The 20,411-nt window shown below is 42.0% G+C and overlaps 1 protein-coding gene across 1 annotated transcript in view; it reads left to right on the top strand.

Annotated features, from left to right (window-relative positions):
* Positions 1-309: 309 nt before the first annotated feature.
* JAM2 (junctional adhesion molecule 2) overlaps positions 310-20,411 on the top strand; it is a 35,935-nt gene continuing 15,833 nt past the window's right edge. The window contains exon 1 of the mRNA XM_084303622.1: positions 310-572. Coding sequence (XP_084159748.1) covers positions 518-572 — 55 coding nt within the window. The 5' untranslated portion in view covers positions 310-517. The remainder of the gene's footprint in view (positions 573-20,411) is intronic.

A 20,411-nucleotide genomic window follows, 5' to 3' on the forward strand; every position in this document is an offset into this window, starting at 1 on the left:
TTCACTGGGGGAAGATACTGCAGGCAGAGGCTGGGAACCTCTCCTGCGAGAAGTATAAGCTTTTAGGAAGTTTGGCTTCGATTGCGAAAAGCTTATCGTTTATTCTGTGGCAAGAAACGTCCTTCAGCTCATGCAGAGCTCACACCTCTGTGTGTGTTTGTACGTGCGTGTGCTGGAGCCACCCACCTGCTGCCCCGCCCGTCCCAGCGGGCCCCGAGCCCCAGGCCGCCTCCGTTTTGGGACCGGGAGGGACCGGCCCGGAGCCGCCCCCCCCGGAGCCTGGCACCGCCTCGCCGGGGCGAGGGCCGAGCCCCCGCTGCTCTCTCGGCCGCCGGGCGCCGGCTGAGGGGCGGCGAGGCGAGGCGAGGCGAGGCGAGGCGAGGCGAGGCCGGTCCGCTCCGCTCCGCTCCGTGCCGCCCCCTCCGCCCCACGCCCCGCCGCAGCCGGCGTCGCCCCGCGGGCGGCGATCGTCCGCTGCCGCCCGGGGGTGCGGGGGGGAGCGGCCGCTGCCGGGAAGATGGCGAGCCGCAGCCTCCGCCTGCTGCTCCTCGGCTCCTTGGGGGTCCTCTGCTGTAAGTCGCCCCCCCCCCCCCTCTCCTCCGGGGGCACGTACGCGCTCTGTCCTGTTCTGTCTGTCTGTCTGTCCGTCCGTCCGTTTTTCCGTCCGCCTGCCCGCGCTGTTATCCCCCCACCCCGGGGCACGGAGCGGGGCAGTGGCCCCGGCCCCGGCCCCAGCCCCAGCCCCAGCCCCGTCCCGGTGCCGGCGGGCAGCAGGGGGCGCCCCGGGCAGGGCGAGGGGGGCGCCGAAGCTGCCGGGTCCGTCGGGGGGAGCTGCCAGGAGCCCCCCGCGTCTGCCAGCACTGGGGCTGCGCCCCCCTCCCGGCCCCTGAGGGACAGGGGGAGCGGTGCCTGCTGCCGGCACGGGCTGGTGCAGCTCCAAAACAGGCGTGCGTTTGCAGTGCGGTGGTGGTCCTGTTGCGTGACTCGTTAAAAACAGCGAGAGGAAGCGTTGAAGTTGGGGAGAGCTGCCCCGCTCAGAAAGCACGTGGGAGCGAGTGAAAAATCGCTGCCCCGAGGCGGTGAGTCGCTCATGCAGCGTTACCAGCGGCAGCCCTGCCTGCCCCGAGACGTGCTTGCAGGTCGCAGTGCACCCTGCGCCTCCTGGATGCTGGTGCCCCGCTGCCGCAGATGGGAAAGAGGCTGTAGGTGGAAATAATGCCCTGAAAAGCACGGCGTGGCACGGGCTTGGTGAGACCTGGGACCCGCACGGGATGGGCGCTCAGTCTGCTGTGGATGTGGGACTGTGCTGATGCTGGGCGATTTGGCGTTTAACTCCGCACCTAGCAGAAACCTGTGTGTGTCTGTGGAAAATCCTTCGTTGCAGAGGAGGAACGAGTCTGTCCCAAGAGGACAGACTTTTAAATGACATACGCATTGCTAGTGCTTGGGGTTGGTGGCAGTTTTCTTTTCCTTTCTCTTCACTTGTACAAGACCTTATGGAAAACTTGGTTTATTTTGATGGGCAGCTGGTGTAGGCTTTCTCTTTCATATAATAAATTTATTTTAAAAATGAAAGTTTTTTGATCTTTTTTTTTCATTTCATGATGTATATATGACTGGATAAGGCTGCTATGGGTTTTTTGGTGACTGGTTTCAGCGTGTTCAGGCTGCTCAGCTGTTGGATTTATTGTGTCCATTGATGGTGCTGGCTTTGACCACTGTGGAAATGTTACAGGGTGATTTGGAAGCAGTACAGTGGATCGGGCGCATAAATTGTTGGCAGGCTCACTTTTTTTTTTTCATGCTTCTTTTCGCTATTCCCAAGAAAATGCCAGATGGGGAGAACTGAGTTCACCAGCAAGGTGCTGCTGATAAGATGTTGCTACGTGAAGAAAGCAACTGTAGGTGGGTGTGCAAATGCTGATTGTTTGTGTGAGTTGGAGAAAATCCAGGCAGAAAAGGCAGCCGGGAGTCTGCTGCTCCTCCTGCGGCTGCAGTGTGTTCACATGAACAATAAGACTGAGTAATACCGGCATCCCAGTCAGATGTTGAGTAGTTTCTCATGTAGGGCAGGGGTTCTGCCCATTCCCCATTAAGGAGGAAAAGAAAGAAGCGGGTTGATACCTTAAGCGTGTGAGCATTGTATTGTGGAGCAGGTGTAGAGAGCTTGCTTGGTAATTTAGCTGTAGAAATTTAAGAGCCATGTAAGTTGATCATAGGAAATCAGCATAGCCAAGAACAGTGCTGAGGTAGATGGGGTCTTTTTGGTGAGAACCTACTAGGAAATACCATTGACCTGTAGAAGTAGTGGTTTCTCTTGCATTAAAGCTTATCCCCTTTAATTTAGGGGAAAGTTAGGAAGTTTGAGATCATCAGTCAGCCTTAGTCTGCGTGAGATCAATAAACTCATGTTATCTGTGAAAGTTTTCAAAGGTGCAACAGGGTAAGACTTGTGAGTTCTGTTATTGAGAGAGCTAGAAAACCTACAGAAATGCTTGCTGTTAATAGCCATGGCTACCATTGAGGAGATGGTGTATACTGATAAACTAGCCCTTTTGTGAAGCTTCTAGGCCTGCCTTTTTCCTGCCTTACTGTAAGTGAGAAATTAAATTTAAGCTGGTGATGCTGAAAACAAATTCAGTACAATGTGTCTGTGCGAGGACAATGCAGAGGCAATAAACAGTCTTACATAAACATTTGATGGAGCTCACAGGGGTAGTTTGATTCTGCAATAAATAAAAAAAATAATAAAACCTCACCTTATTTTGGCTTTAAAGCAAACATTCTTTAGCGCTCAGGAATCTTTCAGCCAAATACAGAGGTTCTAGGTCAAAAAAGTCACGTCTCCACCCTCAGTCTCCTCCAAGAACTTACAAAGCATGAGTGTATTAGCTGTAGGAAATGACAGTAGGGCTGGAAGTCTTTAAAGTGTGCTTTCCATATTATACATGATAATATTGTCTCAATGTTGAGAACATTATCAGCCCCCTGTCTTCTATCGTACCTTCTGTGTTTGCTGGATTAACTTTTGTAGGGAGTTATAATTTCTGAATTAGAGTCCTTATTTGGGTGAGACGGGATTTCTTAAACTTGCTAGGCTGCATACTTCCCTAATATCTCTACAAAATAAGGCTATGAACCATGTTGCTTACTTTTTTATTGTTATTATTTGGAGAGGGAACAGGGGCAGCCCCAAAAGAGACATTCAAGGACGGTTCCTTTTCTTATTCTTTTAGTTAAGAAGTGACATTTCTTTGCTATAGAAAACAGCTTTGGCTGTTGGTCTACAAACCTGCACAGGCTCTCAGGCACCATAATATAGGGTGTCAGATGGCTTTAAATACCAAGAAGCAAATGAAAATTAACTACAGAAAGTGGCATTTGTTTCAAATGTTCAGCCTAACTTTTTTTTTTTTTTTCCCCACTTTGAACTGTGGTGACACTGCACAAGATACTAGAATTCTTCCAAAGAGGATAAAAAATGAGGACTTGGTTGGAAGACCAAGGCTCACTCTGCCATATCCTTAGTTCAGGTTACTGGCCCCAAAGCCTGCTATTGGACGTGCAGAAGGAAAAATGAAGATGAATGCCTTCATTCATTGCATATGGGAAGCAGGAAATGCACCTGTACTATCATGTCAAGACAGTCACAATTCCCCCTATTTTCTTCTGTTTAAGGTGACTGTATGCAGGTGGTGGACTTGCTTTTGCTGTCGCTTGGCCGCCATGGTCCTGTTCTCTCGGCTTTCATGCTGCAACAATTCTTTATTCATGTCATAGGACATGTATTTCTGGTAATTGTGATTACCATAGGGCATCTGGCATCTATAATGAGACTTAAAATTACCAGTATTATTAGCAAATCTAATTGAGCCTGGATGAGGTCTTCTTGTTGGCTATTTAACTGAATTACACCAAGTATTATTATTATTATTATTTGTAATATTTCCTCTATGATATCTGAATTCCCCACTATAGAGTATTTTGGCAGCAGCATGCTGGCTGCCAGGTTCTGCTGCAGGAATTGGCTGATGACATAGCAAAAGAGGAAGAACTCACAAGTACTTGAACTTTGACTTCATCTTTTCTCTTTAGTTAACTGACTTAAAACTTGTAGGCTCATCTTTCATGATTTAGAACTACCAAGCTTGTCTGAGGCCACTGCCTAACCCCAAATGTTATTGGGGATGCATGTGTGCAGACCTGTTTTTAAAGAAATACACTGAAATTGTTAGAGCTTTTTTACATACGGCTTCCTCAAAGGGTACCCCAAGTTCTCTTGTTTCTTTTCAGATGCCGGTGGTTGTGAAAGAGGCAACTATTTTTATATACAGGAGAATCTTCTTGTACAACTAATACAAAAGAAAATTCAGCTCTCATACCATTTCATAGGAGTGTAAAATAGTGATGCTTATTCACCGAAGACAGACATTGACGTGTATGTAAATCTTCTGCAGTAACAGTAAGCAAGCTTCCCTTGTTAGATGGGGAGGTGTAGGTTTAGGCTGTCAGAGCATTTGGAGGGGCAGAAACAATTATTAGTTTAGTTGTGGAATCAGGATCTAAAAGTATGTTACAATCTACTTAGATTTCACCAACACTCTAAAATGTCATCTTTCCCTCAGAGCCTTTCTGAAGACAGTCTATTTGTAATCAGGTCCTTACAAGAGGCAATCCCATTTACTTCTCTCAGAGTAAGTAAAGTGTGGTGTCATACTTTCTCATAACAATACTAGAGGTCAGTCCAGTGTGAAAACTTAGGTAAAGGAAGATTATTAAGATGTATCCACACAGCAGTATAAATATTTCATTCATCAGAACAATTAAAGTGTGAGGTAGACATTCATATTTGTCATTGCAGGCTATTTGTGAGGACCATATGGAATGGCTAAATTAAGGTTCCCTTGAAGTTATGGAACAATATAAAACAAGGACACTTGCTTAAAATAGATAGTCTATCACATATATCCGCAGGGACCCAATATTATTGCTGCTTTTTTTGTTTGGTTGGTTGAGATTTCTTCCTCCACCGTGGTAACATTAAAGCACCATTGCATATTTGGGAAGATAGATGGGCTAAGTTCTTACTTTCCCGTTTGGTGGCTAATATCCAATGGTGTGAATGCTTTAATGGAAACTGAGGGAAACATGTGGAAACTGAAAGACAATTGTTTTACTGGTAATTCTCTCTTACTGTTAGGTCACCTCTTCCTCTCAAGGAAAACTGATTTTGTAAGACTGTTTTTCTTAGTTTTACTTTCTGGCATGTCCTTTTCCATCCTGATTACTTCTCTAAGAACTATCCGTTTCAACAAAACACTTCAGCAGAAAAGCCCGCCACATCTTTCTTGAAGCGTTGGACGTTACTGTGCTGTAATTCTACCACAGGAAGCTTAAAGCAAATATTATGGTGTCTTGTAATCAAGACAAATGATACGTTTCCTTCATCTAAATAGTAGTCTTTTGGAAATCCCAAAAATGAAAGTGGAGCAGTATTTGGATGATTGGCAGCACTTGTGCTCACCTGTATTTCCAAAGTCACTTTTTCTGGAAAGCTCAAATGACTTATGTCACCTTTACGCTCACAGCAGCATACAGTAGAGCACTTTAGATATGATTTTTTAAAAACAGGCAGAAGGTAAGCTTGGCAGCTGAACATCTGGTCCCGTTCACTTGTCACTTTCTAACATACACTAGGAGGTGAAGGAGCTTTTGGAGAGGCAAGAAAGGAAAAATATCCACTTCTGAACAACAGCAAGCAATACAACAGCAGTAGTTGTTGAACTACTGATGAGTGTAGCCCCCCCTTGGTTAACAGGAATTTAAGGAGGCATCCAGTTTCTCTCAAAGGTTATTCACAGGGGAAAACACACTGGGGAAATCTGGTAATAAGCTATTTTTGAATTATTGCTTTCCACGAGTTCTAAACTCAGCAATTTTCAGTAAGAATCTCCAACTTGCATTGTAATAGCAACAACTTGATCCTGACTGTTTAAAAAAGTAAGAAATGGTCAGACTTGAGTTGGAAAGAACAGTTCCTACAGGTATGAAGTTTCAAAAGATAGATATTTACTTAGCTTTTGTTAGGATTAACTTTGTAAGGGTATAACATACGCTCAAGTCAGTCCAAACCACTGGATGAGGCTCAAGGCAAAACAAAACGTGGTCTGGATGGGAAGCGATGGATTATAGGGTTGTTTTGGCACCAGACAATGTTAACAATAGCAGCTACATTTGCTGTTTGCAAACTGCTAACGTAGTACTGGAGGTAGTGATGGAACATGCATTCTTGAGACGTGGGTCTTGGTCAAATTAATATATAATTCAGAAACCAAAATGTTTATATGAGGCATACGTGAGTGCCCAGTATGAATTGGGAGAAATTCTTGTGGACAGTTTGGTAAGGGCTACTGTATGCTGACTGGAGTTGGATTGGAGCTGCAGAGATGTTCACGCTTGGCATACTTGTAAACATACGAGGGAATGATGCACAGAAGACCAGAGCTTGGATAATACTATGTGAGTTAGACAGCAACTTACCACTTGAGTGTATGGGCAGTACCTGTCACTGGTTCAGAACTGAAGCTTTCTAGTAGTTGTAGTGACAAAAATAAGCCAAAACACATCATCTGGAATGGTATCTATAGTGTGTGTAGCCGTGTTCAGGCTCATGTTACAGCTAGCTTTTGTGCTCAAGTACCCATTCTGTTTCTATAAAATGATGTAAAGAAGCAAACACTTGGGTTTTGCCATTTGAGTACTGGGCCATCTAGACTGATTTTTCTGACACTTCTCCCAGTCTTGAAGCTGGTAAACCACAAAGATGAGAGCTTAAATTTATGACTTCTTGTTTGTGGCTTGTTTCACATTCCCTTACTCCAGATTGACTGGGGTTTTGGGTAGCGTGACAAGGCACTGACACAACTTTGGTACTGCTCAAACTGTTGGTGGTGAACACTTCTGAAAATGTGACTCAAGCGGGCTGTCCTGTGTGTTTAATAACTGTGGGCTGTGTGTCTGTAATTGGGAAGGCTGCTTGCCCAGGTAGTAATGGAGGAGCCTTTCTGAGAGCACTCAGTGCCTGGGGGTGAGGTGCACAGGCCCCACCATGCCAAGGCCTGTGTGCGGCTGGGGTGCCCGGGGCCTTGCACGTGGCACTGCAGGGCTTTGCCAAGCCTGATAGCTGGTCTCACCAGGTTAAGCCCAGTGTCCACATGAAGTCCAATTAAAAGTTTATTAATAGCAGTGCTTAGACATCAGAAAAGTTTGTGCAGAAAAGGTCTGCATTCTATGAGTAGATTTAATAACTTTCCATTTAAATGCCTTTCTTTAAATATTTGTGTGTGAATGAATGAAATGTAAATGTTTTATTTTAAGTCAGTATTTGAGTTTTCTTTGCATCTTGCAGTGAATGCCCCTGCTGCCTTCTGCTGACCAACATAATGGTCCTCCCAGGTGTAATGTGATTTACTGATGCACAAGAGTGTTGTAATCATTTGAGAGGGTCCTGAAAGGAAATCAGTATTGAAGGAAACCAGTAATTCCATATTGAATACAGCAGTTGAAAATGTAAAAGTGGCGAGGGAGGGGTAGGTTGGGACAGATAGGTAATAGTAAGAGCTCTTAAGGTTTTTAAGAAACTGCTTTTGTAGTATTGGAGTGACTAGTAAAGCATACAAATTCAGGGACTCCAGATTTACTCATAATACCAAAGTTGGTGCCCAGGAGAGGAGGTAGAGAGCAGTATGCAGATGTGCACCATAGCGAAAGTGTGCTTAGACATCACAAAGCAATGTGTGTAAGGTAAGGTTTTGCTTCTTGCAATACAGTCTGAGACCTTCACGTAATTCCATTTTAAGTCGATTTCTTTTTCTTTCCCTTTTCTATATAAGACCTACATCCTGGACATCACTTGATTCCTTGATTCAAACAGTACTAATTAAAACATTTTGGGAGACTTCTGTATCAAGTATGAGAAGTAAACGTAATTCTCTCTGTGTTGGGTTTAAGTGTTGTTGAAATGACGGGTACTTCCAGAAGATAACGTACTTATAGCACTTGTCTTTGGAGCCTTTCAGTAAATAATGTTCCAGGACATAAGAGGCATCTGGGAAAGCTGATTATCAACAGGGAATCAGCAGCATATATTGAGACAGGACTAAAAATTGTTTTCAGCTCTGCATTTCCCTTGTTGCTGAATACTTTTTGTTTCAGTCGTGTTCCAGTTGTATCTCTAGCCAAGTCCTCTACTATCATCAGCCCACACAGTTGCTGTTTGCTTTCCAGCTGTGTTCAGATTTTTAGTCTCCTTTTTTGAGGAGGAGGAGGAAGGGAAGAGAAAGCACTCTTACAAAGGTTTTGTCCAGGTTTTGTAATATGCATTAGTTTTCTAACATAAATAGCTGCTGGGAGAACACACTGACTTTTGTGAGAGAATAATTAAGTGATGTCTGTTTATAAGCTTTTCAACAAAGTTTGTGCAAAGTTTTTAAAGCTATGTAAATAGAGAAAGAGGAGTTGGTATGGCCAATTCTTACATATACAGCTGAGAGACTTGCAGGTGCAGAATGTTTTTGAGTTAAAGCAAACTTAATGTCTGCTAGGGAACAACAAAGCAGTGCAGAAGGATTTTTTTAACCTTTTTAAGCTAGTCTTCAGACCCACAAAAAAAATCCCAGAAAGCTTGTATTCTCTTAGGAAAATATCACAAAAATTTAAGGCAGATACTTTTTTTTTTTTTTTTTTTTTTTTTACTGGAAAAACAGTTGAATCTAATAGCTATGTAACAATCTACTAAAACCAAAAGATTGTTTTACACTATGTTGGAAAACTGGGAATGAGGTAGTATTTGTGATTAGCCTAGTATTTGACAAACTCAGAACAAAACAGTTTTTAATTTCATCTAGTTATTGGGGGGGGGGGGGAGGGGAGGGGCAGGCAAAATTGAATTTGGGTCTTATTGTCACCTTTAACAATTGATTCTACGTTAATGTATGATTTATTTTATTGTATTTTGCTCACAAAGCAAAAGGTCAACTTGGAAGCAGAGAGGGGTTCTGAAGCAATGCTGTATCTGTGGTTTCCAGCAGAGATTAGTTGTTGCAAGCATTTAAGGAAATACTGGGAGGGGGTAGGGAGGAATTTGCCCTTCTTTTGAAGCTGAATTATCTTCATGTTTCATGGAATACAAAGACAGTGAGATAACACCAATATATAATATCAACAATATCAGTAGAACTAACTGTAGTTTGTGGCCAATATGTACATACAGAAGTTGACTGTTAGTAACCCTGCTTACAGGCATGCTATTGAAAATATAGACAGGTTAGGAACTAAAACCCTTTCAGTTTTGGGATGGGGTAAAAAATCTGAAAATCAGAAGAAAATACATCATGATTTTGCTGTTCAGGTTCCAATCCTGTGGCTAGATGCTGCATTTGAATCCCTATAAATGTATGGAGTGCTGTCCATATGGCTGAAGACTTATAAGCAGAAATGTAATATGAAATCTGATTATTTTTAATTGCTAATTGCAGTGACGGAAAAGTAGATAATCCATGACCTTTAGCTGCCTCTGTTTTGGGATGGGAAACATGCAGGGTGGACAGAGGGTTTCCAAAAATCTCATACAGCTGAATATGTCAAGGGGCTTGGCTATGTAATCAGACTGTTTAAGTGGAAGGTATATGTAGACTTGGCTACAAGGACTCACATAGGTGTAAGCTCTGAAGTGGGTACTCTTTTTTCTATGAAAGAATAATTCATTTTGTCTTGTAAGAAACCTGGTCCTTAGCTGCTTTAAAACATAACGTGGCATTCACAGCATAGCAACACAAAGCATAAAAACTTACAGGCTTATTTTAACAGAGGTGCTTTGAGCAGAATGGTGGTGAGCAGGTGGTGATGAGTTCCCTTTCTAGGAGAGAAACAGAGGTAACTATCTATTATTCAACAAACCATCTTGTTCCCTTTCTTGGCTTCCTGATCATTCAGAGCTCTCTCTGCTGATGCTAGTTCCGTACTTTGTGGGCTCGATGCCTTGCAACAACACTGGAAATAAATAGGTAAAAGGGACAAATCCTCATCTTACTAAAATATTGTTCTGTGACTTTAGACCTGAAATCTGAAGACCTCATTTTGTGTTTGGATTCAATGTGATTGCAGTGCTCATGTGCCTGCGCATTATGTGCCTGCCTGGATAATGCCAGCATATATCTTTATGCCAGCATAGTCCTTGGACTGTTCCTCAGACACCTTTCTCAAAAAGAGAGGTCCTTGAACTGAACTCAGTTAACTGGAGTTGAGTACTCCAGAGTCTTTATTTAGTTTTATATTTTAGTCTATATTTAGTCTTATTTCTACTGGAAAGTTAAGTTTAGGAAAAATAGTGTCACATGAGTTTATAAAGTATCAATATCTCAGGAGGAGTTGGTTATAAAGATAATACAGGGCAGAAGTAGGCAAAGCAAATGGCAAAACAATTTAGAGTGGCTTATGTGCCTATCTAGAAGTCATGATTTCATGAAACGTGTTGATCTATTGCCTCTAGCAGGCATTTTAGAAATGTAATATGGGGTTTTGATAGTATATACGTTAAGTGAACTATAGAGCATTCCAGATACAGCTGTTGTAACCATCAGATTTTTAAGCACTTGTTGCACTTGAGAAGATGGGCCAGGGGTCTGAATCATTAATCAGGTATTTTTTATTTTAAAAATATCTAATGGCATAAATAATACAGAATTCCTATCTCTATGTGTTCCTGGTATTATCTTTGTCTTTGAATTATGACAAGATTGTCTGTTTGATTCTGGCAAGATTATTTGTCTTCTATACAATTATTCGGTGCCCTGGAAGTATTTATTTATTTATTTTTATTTTATATTACATAATTCCTGACATCTTTTTTTTAATTTCACTTCTGTGACAGTGAAAGAGCTGGTACTTTCTCAGTTTAAGTATTGGCTGACAAGATAATCAAAACATATTACGTGAAGCTTCAAACTAGTGAATTGTGCACGATAGCTTGCTTCCTAAGCTTGCGCTTCTTCTGACGCAAAGCTGCAGAATTGTTTGTTAGCTAACCTTACCCAAATACTCTCAAGGATGTGCCTCCTGACACATCTCTTCTGTTGAAAAGCTGGGATGATTACTGAGTTAACGTTTATGCTTGATTTAAAAATAAATAAAGCACAGAGTTACTGTGTTTATTCCTGTTTCCTGTGTAACTTTCCAGTGTTCTTCTAGTGTTTTCTAATCTGAATATCCATGTGTTGTTTTGCTTGAATAGCTTTTAATGTGATGAAGACTTTAAGGTGGTTTTTTGTTTGTTTGTTTTTTACCCTCTTCATCCCCTTTAAGGAAAATTTGGCACCTATTATACTGTGACCTATTGTTCCTAGCTCTGGCTTCCGGAGGATTTCTTCTAATCACCCTTCTCCTTTCAGTGTGCAAAACATCTTCTGTTTGTTCTAGCTCCTCTTGGTACGTAACAGCCTTAATTGAGTCAAAAGAGTGGGTTCAGTCCTGTTCAAATAAATATGCCAGAAGGTGCTCCTGTAAAATCAGATATTGAAGAACTAATCTGCCTATTAAAGGCCTGCAGAATTAAGGCTGAAGATGTGTATTTGTACTGTAAACCACAATGTTGGTTGAAAGTAATAGCCATCAAACATGACTGTTAGCTGCTTCTGGCAGGAAGAGACAATTGAGTGAACTTGGCAGCGTAAGGGATCATGTGTGAATGAAAACGGGATGAGCTAATTTGGCAAACTGTATGCAGATAATTAGGAAGGGTTCACCAGATTCTTTTGGCCAAGAGAGAAGAGGTCGTTGTGCTTGCAGCTCATATTAGCAGAGTCTGGTTTGTAGTCTGAAGGGGAAAAAAGAAGAAAAAAAAAAAAAAAGAAAAAAGAATACATAGCTCACTGCTGCTGATCAAGGCAAGATGCAGTCCTAGAACTCATGGTTCAAATGAAATTCAGTCAAGTGGCACCCCACCCCCACCTACTGGAAATGTCTCAATCCTAAATTCACAAAGCATTACACAGCTTCTCACGGAGTATTTCCATTTTTCCATTTAAAGAGTATTCTACTGTTTTTGGTGAGACTTTTTTTTTATTTATTTTATTTATTTATTTTTAATGGGCACACTAGCTAGAATGAAGTCATCCCAGTCAGCAAAAATTGAATGGAAGGAAGCCTGTGCAAAGCCCTCTTTAAAAACTCACCCCAATGAGCTGTTCTTGCATCCATTCCCTATTAGCGTAGAAGTATATTCTGGGTGAATGCTTGCTTCAGAGACAAACTTTTTTAAGCCCCCAGATTTCAGATGGATCATCTCTTTCAGTGGGGGACATGTAACAATGCTGACTTGGTTTTGATTATTACTTTCCTGAAAATGAGACGTTTGGGTGTAGTTGGTCTAATGAGCTATCCCACCTGCTACTTGGGATCTCTGCAGTGTGCAGTTCTGGCTCATTATGTGTTCCTTTACCATTAAAAGCCAGAACTTAATCTGTACACATCCTCTGCAGTGCAGTTTGTAGAAATGCTTAGGTTAATCACAAAAGGGGTTGAGAAGACCTACTGGGAAAAACCTGTTATAAACTTGAGAAGGGACTGAGGTTGCACAGGAAATTTGGTTCCAGCGTATATGGATGAGACTACGTATAGAAAGAGACATTCCCTCACTGAAACAATGTGAAGTCTACTTCCGTGTGTGGAAATCCCAGAGGCCTGATGGCTTTCCTTGAATCTGGAAACAGGATCTTACCTTCAGGGAGTTAGATGACTCCTCTGGCTCTGAGCAAGCAGGAACTCCAGTTTTACGTGGTGTATACCGGAATCATAACTAATGCTGGCTGTCACAGTTGGAAAGCAAATTAAATTTGTTTTCAGGCTCTTTTAGGTTTGTGTGTATTTGCAGGTATATAAATGCCCAACTTGAAAGTGTTTATCCTTTTGAAATTGCCCAGCAGTTCCAGCAAAAGTCACTTGAGCCTGATGCAGACCTCTGAAATCTAGCATGAAACTTACGAAACTTGTCGCGAAATGTGACCTGGATGGTTGTGGGTTATTTGTGTTGGTTTTCTGTTTGTTTGTTTGTTTGTTTGTTTTTAATTGTTGTGTGGTGGGGTTTTTTTTGGAGCAGATTGTTTGTTTTTTCCACTTCCCCAGCTCTTCTGTATTTCAGGGCTGATTTTACGGTAGATGTAAATCAGCCTGCTACTATTGACTTCAGAGGACCATGCCAGTTTGCACCAGGGACCCAGCCTTGTTTTGTAAACTCGGTCATTGTGCTATGACTATTTCTTGAGGTATTTGCACAGGCCAGTGTTCAGCTGAAGCATTTCTTCAACTCCACTGCTGCATGTTACATGAGGCGTGTGCGACAGCAGTGGCAAAGAGACATCTCCTTGTGTAGCCCCTTCTAATGGTCTTTTTTAACCCAGTGGCACCAAACACAAGTTTTGAGCATCCGGATCCACCTCAAAGCAAGCATTGGGGCCCTGCCTGCGGCCTGCCTGTGCGCCCTGCCCGGTTGCTGTGGAAACCGCTGTGGAGCAGCACCAGTGAGCGGGAAAGCGGCCCTGTTATGGGGCCTGGCCTGGACAAAACTCCGTACCCTAGTGTCACAGGCTCCATGGAGACGGGGAGAAGTGGGTTTGAGTCTTGTGAAAGTCAGAGCTATGAATGCTCAGTTAATAACATAAGCTTTCTGGATTGTCTGTCTGCTGGGATGCAGTCTGCACTGCATTGAACCTGTGCAAGCTGTGGAGGAGAAAAGGAGGCAAAAAAACAAAACAAAACAAAAAAACTTTGAAGGGAATGGAATTTTACATGTTGATTATAAATATTTATTTATTTTTTTTAATTTCCTACACCATGTCACACAGTAATTTGTGTTGGGTCTGCTGAAAGCACTTAGGAGGCTGTTTAGTTTCTCTGGAATTCATTTACTTTGGTGTTCAGTTTCCTTGGAAAGGCTGACCTAAATAATCTCCCCCTTTTTTGTCCCATGCCGCTTGTTTGTTATTCCCTGCTTTTTCCTCTACAAGCACTTCCAGTTCAGTCTTGCCAGGCCTGACCGTCCTTGGGGCTGTGCTCAGAAACGATCACTAACATGATCTTAAATCTCGGGACCACTGCTGGTAAATTCAGATAATTCATTCCGAAAATCACAGTTTCTCTTTATTCTTGACCTTCTAGTTAAGTAAAAATATCTTGAAAGAAAAGGCATCATCGTCTGGTGTGCCAATTTCATATTGTACCGAGCAGTTCACATGAAGCTGAGCATTAAATCATCCCTAGGCTGACATCGTGAATGAAAACTTCTTTGATAGTCTGCTCCATAATTGAGGCATTACAACAAAAGAGCTCTTCCCCCTCCTGTGGGACTGAGAGCTCCTCAGATCATCCAATACCAGCTTTCAATACAGGTAGAAATCCCACTCCGATGTACTTTCTGACAACGCTGTTACTGCCCTGTGTAACTCACAGCTGGATGAACCCGAGGTTTTCTGTTCTGTTTCTCTTGTTATTTCCATCACAAAGGCAGAGTTTCACTGACACTGATATTAAAAAAAACTTTCTCTAACAGATGAGTGTGAAGAATTGTTTTCATTTTTATTTTTATGCTATATTAAATAAAACAGCAAATTTCTGTATTAAGTTCTAGATCTCTGGATGTACAATAAGTAAAGAAAAACTACTTGAAGTTGATCAGCTTGGCCATTTAAACTCTTTGTCACTTTAACCTAAGTTTTCTTCTGAAATAACCTAATATTCTGAAATGTTTTGAGAAACCAGCCTAAAGTACACTTTGCTTTGTTATGATATAAGTTTTGCAGGCAAGGTACCTTAAAACTTGACTGCTTTGTCTCGGGTATCTGTAGACAATTTTTTCTTCTGAATCTGACTGCCCTTGCTGTTAATTTGAGAGCTTTTAATGAAAAAGAGTGTAGAGAGTGTCTGATGACTTACCCAGCAAGACACGTAATGTGTCTGTGTGTTAGATTGCTAACTACCCTACCATCTGGATGCTGGCCTTGTTATCAGCTTTGAATGTATGGCTTTGCTCATGGGAGCAGACAGAGGGGAGAATTACTCCATTACTCAGTGCATGGCTCTGAGCCTGGGCTGGAAGGGGAAAATTGTCACAGGGTTTGGGGAAATTTTTTGTTGTTGTTTTGGAGGGATTGGGGGAAAGGTCAATTTTTGTGTGTCATATACTACTCAGCTATAGAGTTGGAATTTTAATTTTCTAATAGCTGCTCTTCCAGAAGAGAAGCCAAACCAAATAACTGGATTTAGCAGTTTTTTTGGTTTTAGTTCCAAACTCTCTTCCCATGCTCTGAAAAACTAGTCCATTTTTCCATGAAGAAGAAATTCATCAGGAATTAGAAGAGGGCTTGCAGAAAAGGGGGAGGTGTGGGAAGGAGGAAAGGCTATCAGGTATTTATGTGCACAAATCAAAGTACCTTACAAGGCTTTTCATAAGATTATTGATCTAGTTATAGAAAAGCCACTTCCTGTGGCATAAAAGTTAGGCTGTTACTCTGCCTATAAATTTCTTTCCCTATCCCCTTATTCTCTGTCCCTTCTGAATATCTAAAAGCTTACTGCCTCTGTACCTCTGTCATCCCAAGAGTAAAGGCCAACACACGGCATTTCTCGTACTGTTTAAGGAGTGAAAATAACTAGTCATATGTTTTTCCTTCATCTTGAAACACTAGCAGAGCACAGATGCAACTAGAACAACTTCTTTGTAGTGCCAGGAGACCAGCACTGCATCATATTGAGGAGCAGTTTTCCTTATAACTGTAAGGTCTTAGAAACTTAACTAAATTAAAAGCAGTTTCTTCAAGCTAGTAGAAAAACTTCTCGTTTGTCACTGATGTGTGGATAACACATGTACATGAAGTAGGATCTCTAGTATGTATTTTTTTGTGGTTAAAAACATCAACAAGGGCTATGTCCTAATCAGCCAATAAGAGTGTTTAAAATCATGCCACATATTCCATAGTGTGTTAGATGCTCTCAGGAGCTGTATGTATTACCACCAGCTCCAGTGCCTGAATGACTAAAACTTGCCCTGATTAAGTCCAACAGTTTCTAAAACACTACAGTAGTGCTGCTGACAGCTACGACACAAGCACAGGGGTGGCTGAGAAACCCCTTAAGTTCCTTTTATGTTTTAGACTCAGTTTGTCAACCCAAAAATGTGCCTTCTTCCCTGGATTACTATGCTTTACACATTCAAAACACACCTAGTAAAATAAAAACTTGCAATCCACATCTGCATTTTAGTGAACTCTTTATTACCACTCTACAGCCACTGCATAAATTGAGACTAATACCTTATTTGTTTTCTGTGGCTAAAGGTGTGCAGGGTGTTGTATTTTTTTTGTGAAACATAAACTCTGCACAAAGTAAATCCTGTTCTATCGTTATTAAGATTCGAGAATATTTGTAACTCAGGATAAATGAAGGATGGAAGTGGAGCTTTTTTCCCTTTTTTCCCATCAGGTTTGGTAATTTCTTCTAGCCCTCGTCTGAAGTTTGAGCACTTAATGCCCTATTTATATTTCCTAATGAGGCTACTTCACTCAGTTCAGGCTACATTTTGGTGCATAAATCACTGATTTCAGAGATTAGTTAAGGACTCTGGTGCACACTCCGGAGACTCTTGCAGTCATGAAGGCTGTTAATACTCCAGAGCTCCCTCCAGCATGATTGCTGGAGGCTAGCATTCACCAAGAAGAATGGATGGAAGACAAAAGCAGCTTAAACACTCAACCGGCAACAGCAACATGGCTGGGTCAGACCTGTGATGTGAGCCCTGAATGCCTGTTTTCCACTCACCTCCAGGTAACACTGTTCTAACCTGCCAGTGCTACCCTGAGCTGGGTGGCAGCCTTTTGGTTGTAGTGACCATATTTTGGACTCCTAAGAAGAATGGGAGTTAATCTCTTCTGAGGTGATACACAAATTCTGTCCAAAGTTAGGTAGTTTCTCCTCTCCTGTTCCTCATTTATGGACTATGCCATCTATGGGTACTTCTCATAGGGAAAAATTCGGCAACAGAAGAGCCAAGCCCCTTGGGGGTGTTTAAATGACAAGATCATGGCAAGACTCAAGGTATCATTTGATTATGTAATGGTCGGCTTCCTGTTCTCTGGTGGGGAGTACGGTAAGAGAGCTGTCTGCATTATCGCTTTATTCTTGGGACATCGGACTTCCTATACTTGCAGTATCCTCTGAAATCCTTTGTTCAGCTTTGCCCTCGGCCACCTGCTACTTAGAACTTGGCAAAACAAACACCGAGAGACTGCATTTTCTCTTGTACTTATAACTGTGTTTTGATTCTGTTCTCATGTAATTTCCTTCAGGCACCACTGTTTCCTTTGATTTGGTTTGACTAATGTGCTTTTCTTTGATTCCTCCAGCGTCAGTTTACGGCTGTGTGAGGGATTATCAAATGGAAAGCGTGCGCTTTGTGGGCCTACTTCTAAACAAATGAAGCTGCTCCCATGTAAGGGGGGGGGGATAAGTCTGTATAAAAGCATTTGATGAACAAAAAGTTCGGTGGTACAGTAATCTGTCATCTTTTCTCTGTTGCTCTTTATATCGTGAATTAAAATGCAATGCTTAAGTCTTGGATTCTGAATAATTGGCAGACACTTCTGAAAGGGCATTTTAAGGAAGAGGTACTCTAGCTTTGAAGACCTCTTCTGTTTTTCTGCTTGATTGAGCTTTAATTGTCACCTCTCTCTGCACCAGCTTAATTTACAGTTCAGACTCTAGCACTGCTTGAAGAGGAGCATGTTTATGTGTGATTTGTGTGTGATGAGTAGGGCTGTGTGCATACTGAGTATGATTTTAATTTTTTTCTGGCATATTTTGTACATACTGCATTGCATACTAGGGTCCCTGTACATTCGTAATTCCCTTGATGCAAGAGGAATTATACAGACTTGATGCAACTGCAAGTTCACGATACAAACTGCGCAAAGTAATTTAATAATTTCCATGCAAATAAGTGCCATGATCCTGCCCCAGAAGTTATAAAATATTATTTCTTATTGTGCATTCTAACTCGTGAATACTTAAAGAACATTGGTGAGCTTTGTGACCTCCATATTACGGAGGAAGAGAGAGAATTTTCAGGTTTATGGAACAGTGGATGCAATAAAGTGTTGAACTGCATATGTTCAAGCTGTTTTGTGTCCAGAAAGAGATGGCTGATGTGCCAGTAATTTATAAATGGCTTTAATTCTTCCCCCAACATGTCCTAGACATCCTAAGTGTTAATCTGTTATCAGGGCCTCAGAACAAAATTGTCCCCCCCATCACGAGAACATGAAGGAAGATGTGTCAGTAGATAACGTGATCTGTTATCTATTGGTGTATAGGACGTTTTTTTTTTTAATTGTTCTAGAAACAGTATAGTTTGGGTAAAAATAAAAAGATTATTTTCTTCCCATAAACCTAAATAAGGCTTAACAAACATAAAGGAAAATTATTTCAGCCCTTATTGTAGACCAAGCTTGCACAAAATCAGAGATGTGCTCTGTGCGTATGTGCAGGAGCAGCTGTTACTCTGGGAGGTGCTGGAGGAGAGGAGGGCTTCCCTCCTCTGGTGTCAGCAGGGTTCCTTCTGTGGTTTGTGTTCTTTTTTTTAGAAGTCCAACAAGAAAGTTTCCTTTCTGGATCGAGTGGAAAAAATTTGCACGCACTATTTGTAATGGAAATATTTTTTGCTATTTCAGTATTATAAGGGAACATAAATGGCATTGCTTGAACTGTCATCTTCACTTTATATTTACCTTCATGTTATACTTTCATATTACAGACTTCTGCCGTAACTATTTTGGGGTGACACAAAGATGACAATACAATTAAAGAGTATTGAGGACAGCACAGTTAACACATAAATTTGGATCCTTTGGTAATCTGCACATGTGAAAATTCACTTTTTGTTGCCAAGTATGAAGCTATATTCTTGTAGAAATAAGAAATGTTGGGGTTTCATTTGGAGGGAGGTGGTGAGATGTGTAGGAAGCAGCATCTCTGAGTAGAAGGAGTGGGTATGGGTGCTGAGGTGCTGGCAGTGCAGTGCTGTGGGGCCACTGCGTGAGGCGATGCCGGGGCTGCCCCAGCTGGCCCTAGCGGCCGCACCACAGGGCACCAAGATGGCGGCGCCTCGCCTCAGGGGCAGCCTGGGGAAGGGAGGGCAAACACCGCAGGGCAGGGGGCGGTGAGGGGAGTGGTGTAATTGGCAAGTGATGTCTGTCTTTGTCTCAACCCCTGAACTTTTTCATATTTTTTTCATCCCTCTGTCCAGTTAAGAAGGTGGAGTGAGAGTGGATGGGTGGGTGTCCAGCAGCAAGCTAAGGTCAACCCACCACTACAGGATGCCATGAATGAGCAACTGCTGTAGTAGTGGGGACTCAAATAGCTATTCTAATCACTGCTCCATGACTCAGACACAATCATTGAAGATACTGATAGGCTGCAATCAGTACTTTTTAAATATGTGGAGGGGGAGGGGGCAAAATGTAGAATTATGGAGAAAGGGGCCACAGGAACAGTTTAGATGGAGAATTCCATCTGCAGTGCCACACTTGAACAATGGGGGATGATCTCTAATTGAGAAGAAAACCATGAGATAACTCGTTGACTGTATGTTTGTGTGTAGAGAAAATTGCATACTCAGAGGTTTGAGAACCCCTAGCTGAAAGCCAAATGGACTCACACAAGTGAGAAATGAGGAACATACTTTAACAGAAGTAATGAAGGGATTGGATTAGATTAGTGAGGTGGGATTAGATTAAATGGAGTAAGGCTAAACTAGTTTCTGTCAGTCAGAGCACATTACACTCTTATTTTGAACAAGCCATATTTCTAAATGTTGATGTCAAAAGGGGCTCAGTTGTTCATACCTCCTGTAGCAATTGTTCAGTTGGCTGATGCAGACATAGGAATTGGGATGCAAGATGAGTGTTCATACTGTCTTCAAAACTAGTCTAAACAACTGGAATTTGAGATGCTTTTGAAAATAATGTAAACTTGTGTAAGGAACTGTATTTTTCTATTAATAAGCAGTTTTAACCGCTTGGTAGGCTTGTTGGCTGCCATGGAGTAACCAGAAAAACTGATGGACTGTTCTGCCCTGTAGGAACACTTTTGAATCATGAGGGAGTGCACACTGGTGTCCTTTCTTGAGGAGAGCAGCTCTCAAGAGAAGATGTATAATGAGATGCAGTAAGGGAGAGGGTAGCTTGGTGGGGATCAATGCGGGGCTAATGGTGATTTCATGCATTTTGTCTGGGTTTCTCTTGTATTGAGTATACTGAAATTCCAAGAATGTATGCTTTTCTTTTTGTTTGTTTATTTCTTTTCTTTTT

This window comes from Netta rufina, assembly GCF_964035555.1.
Source record: "Netta rufina genome assembly, chromosome: 1".
Classification (NCBI taxonomy): Eukaryota; Metazoa; Chordata; class Aves; order Anseriformes; family Anatidae; genus Netta; species Netta rufina.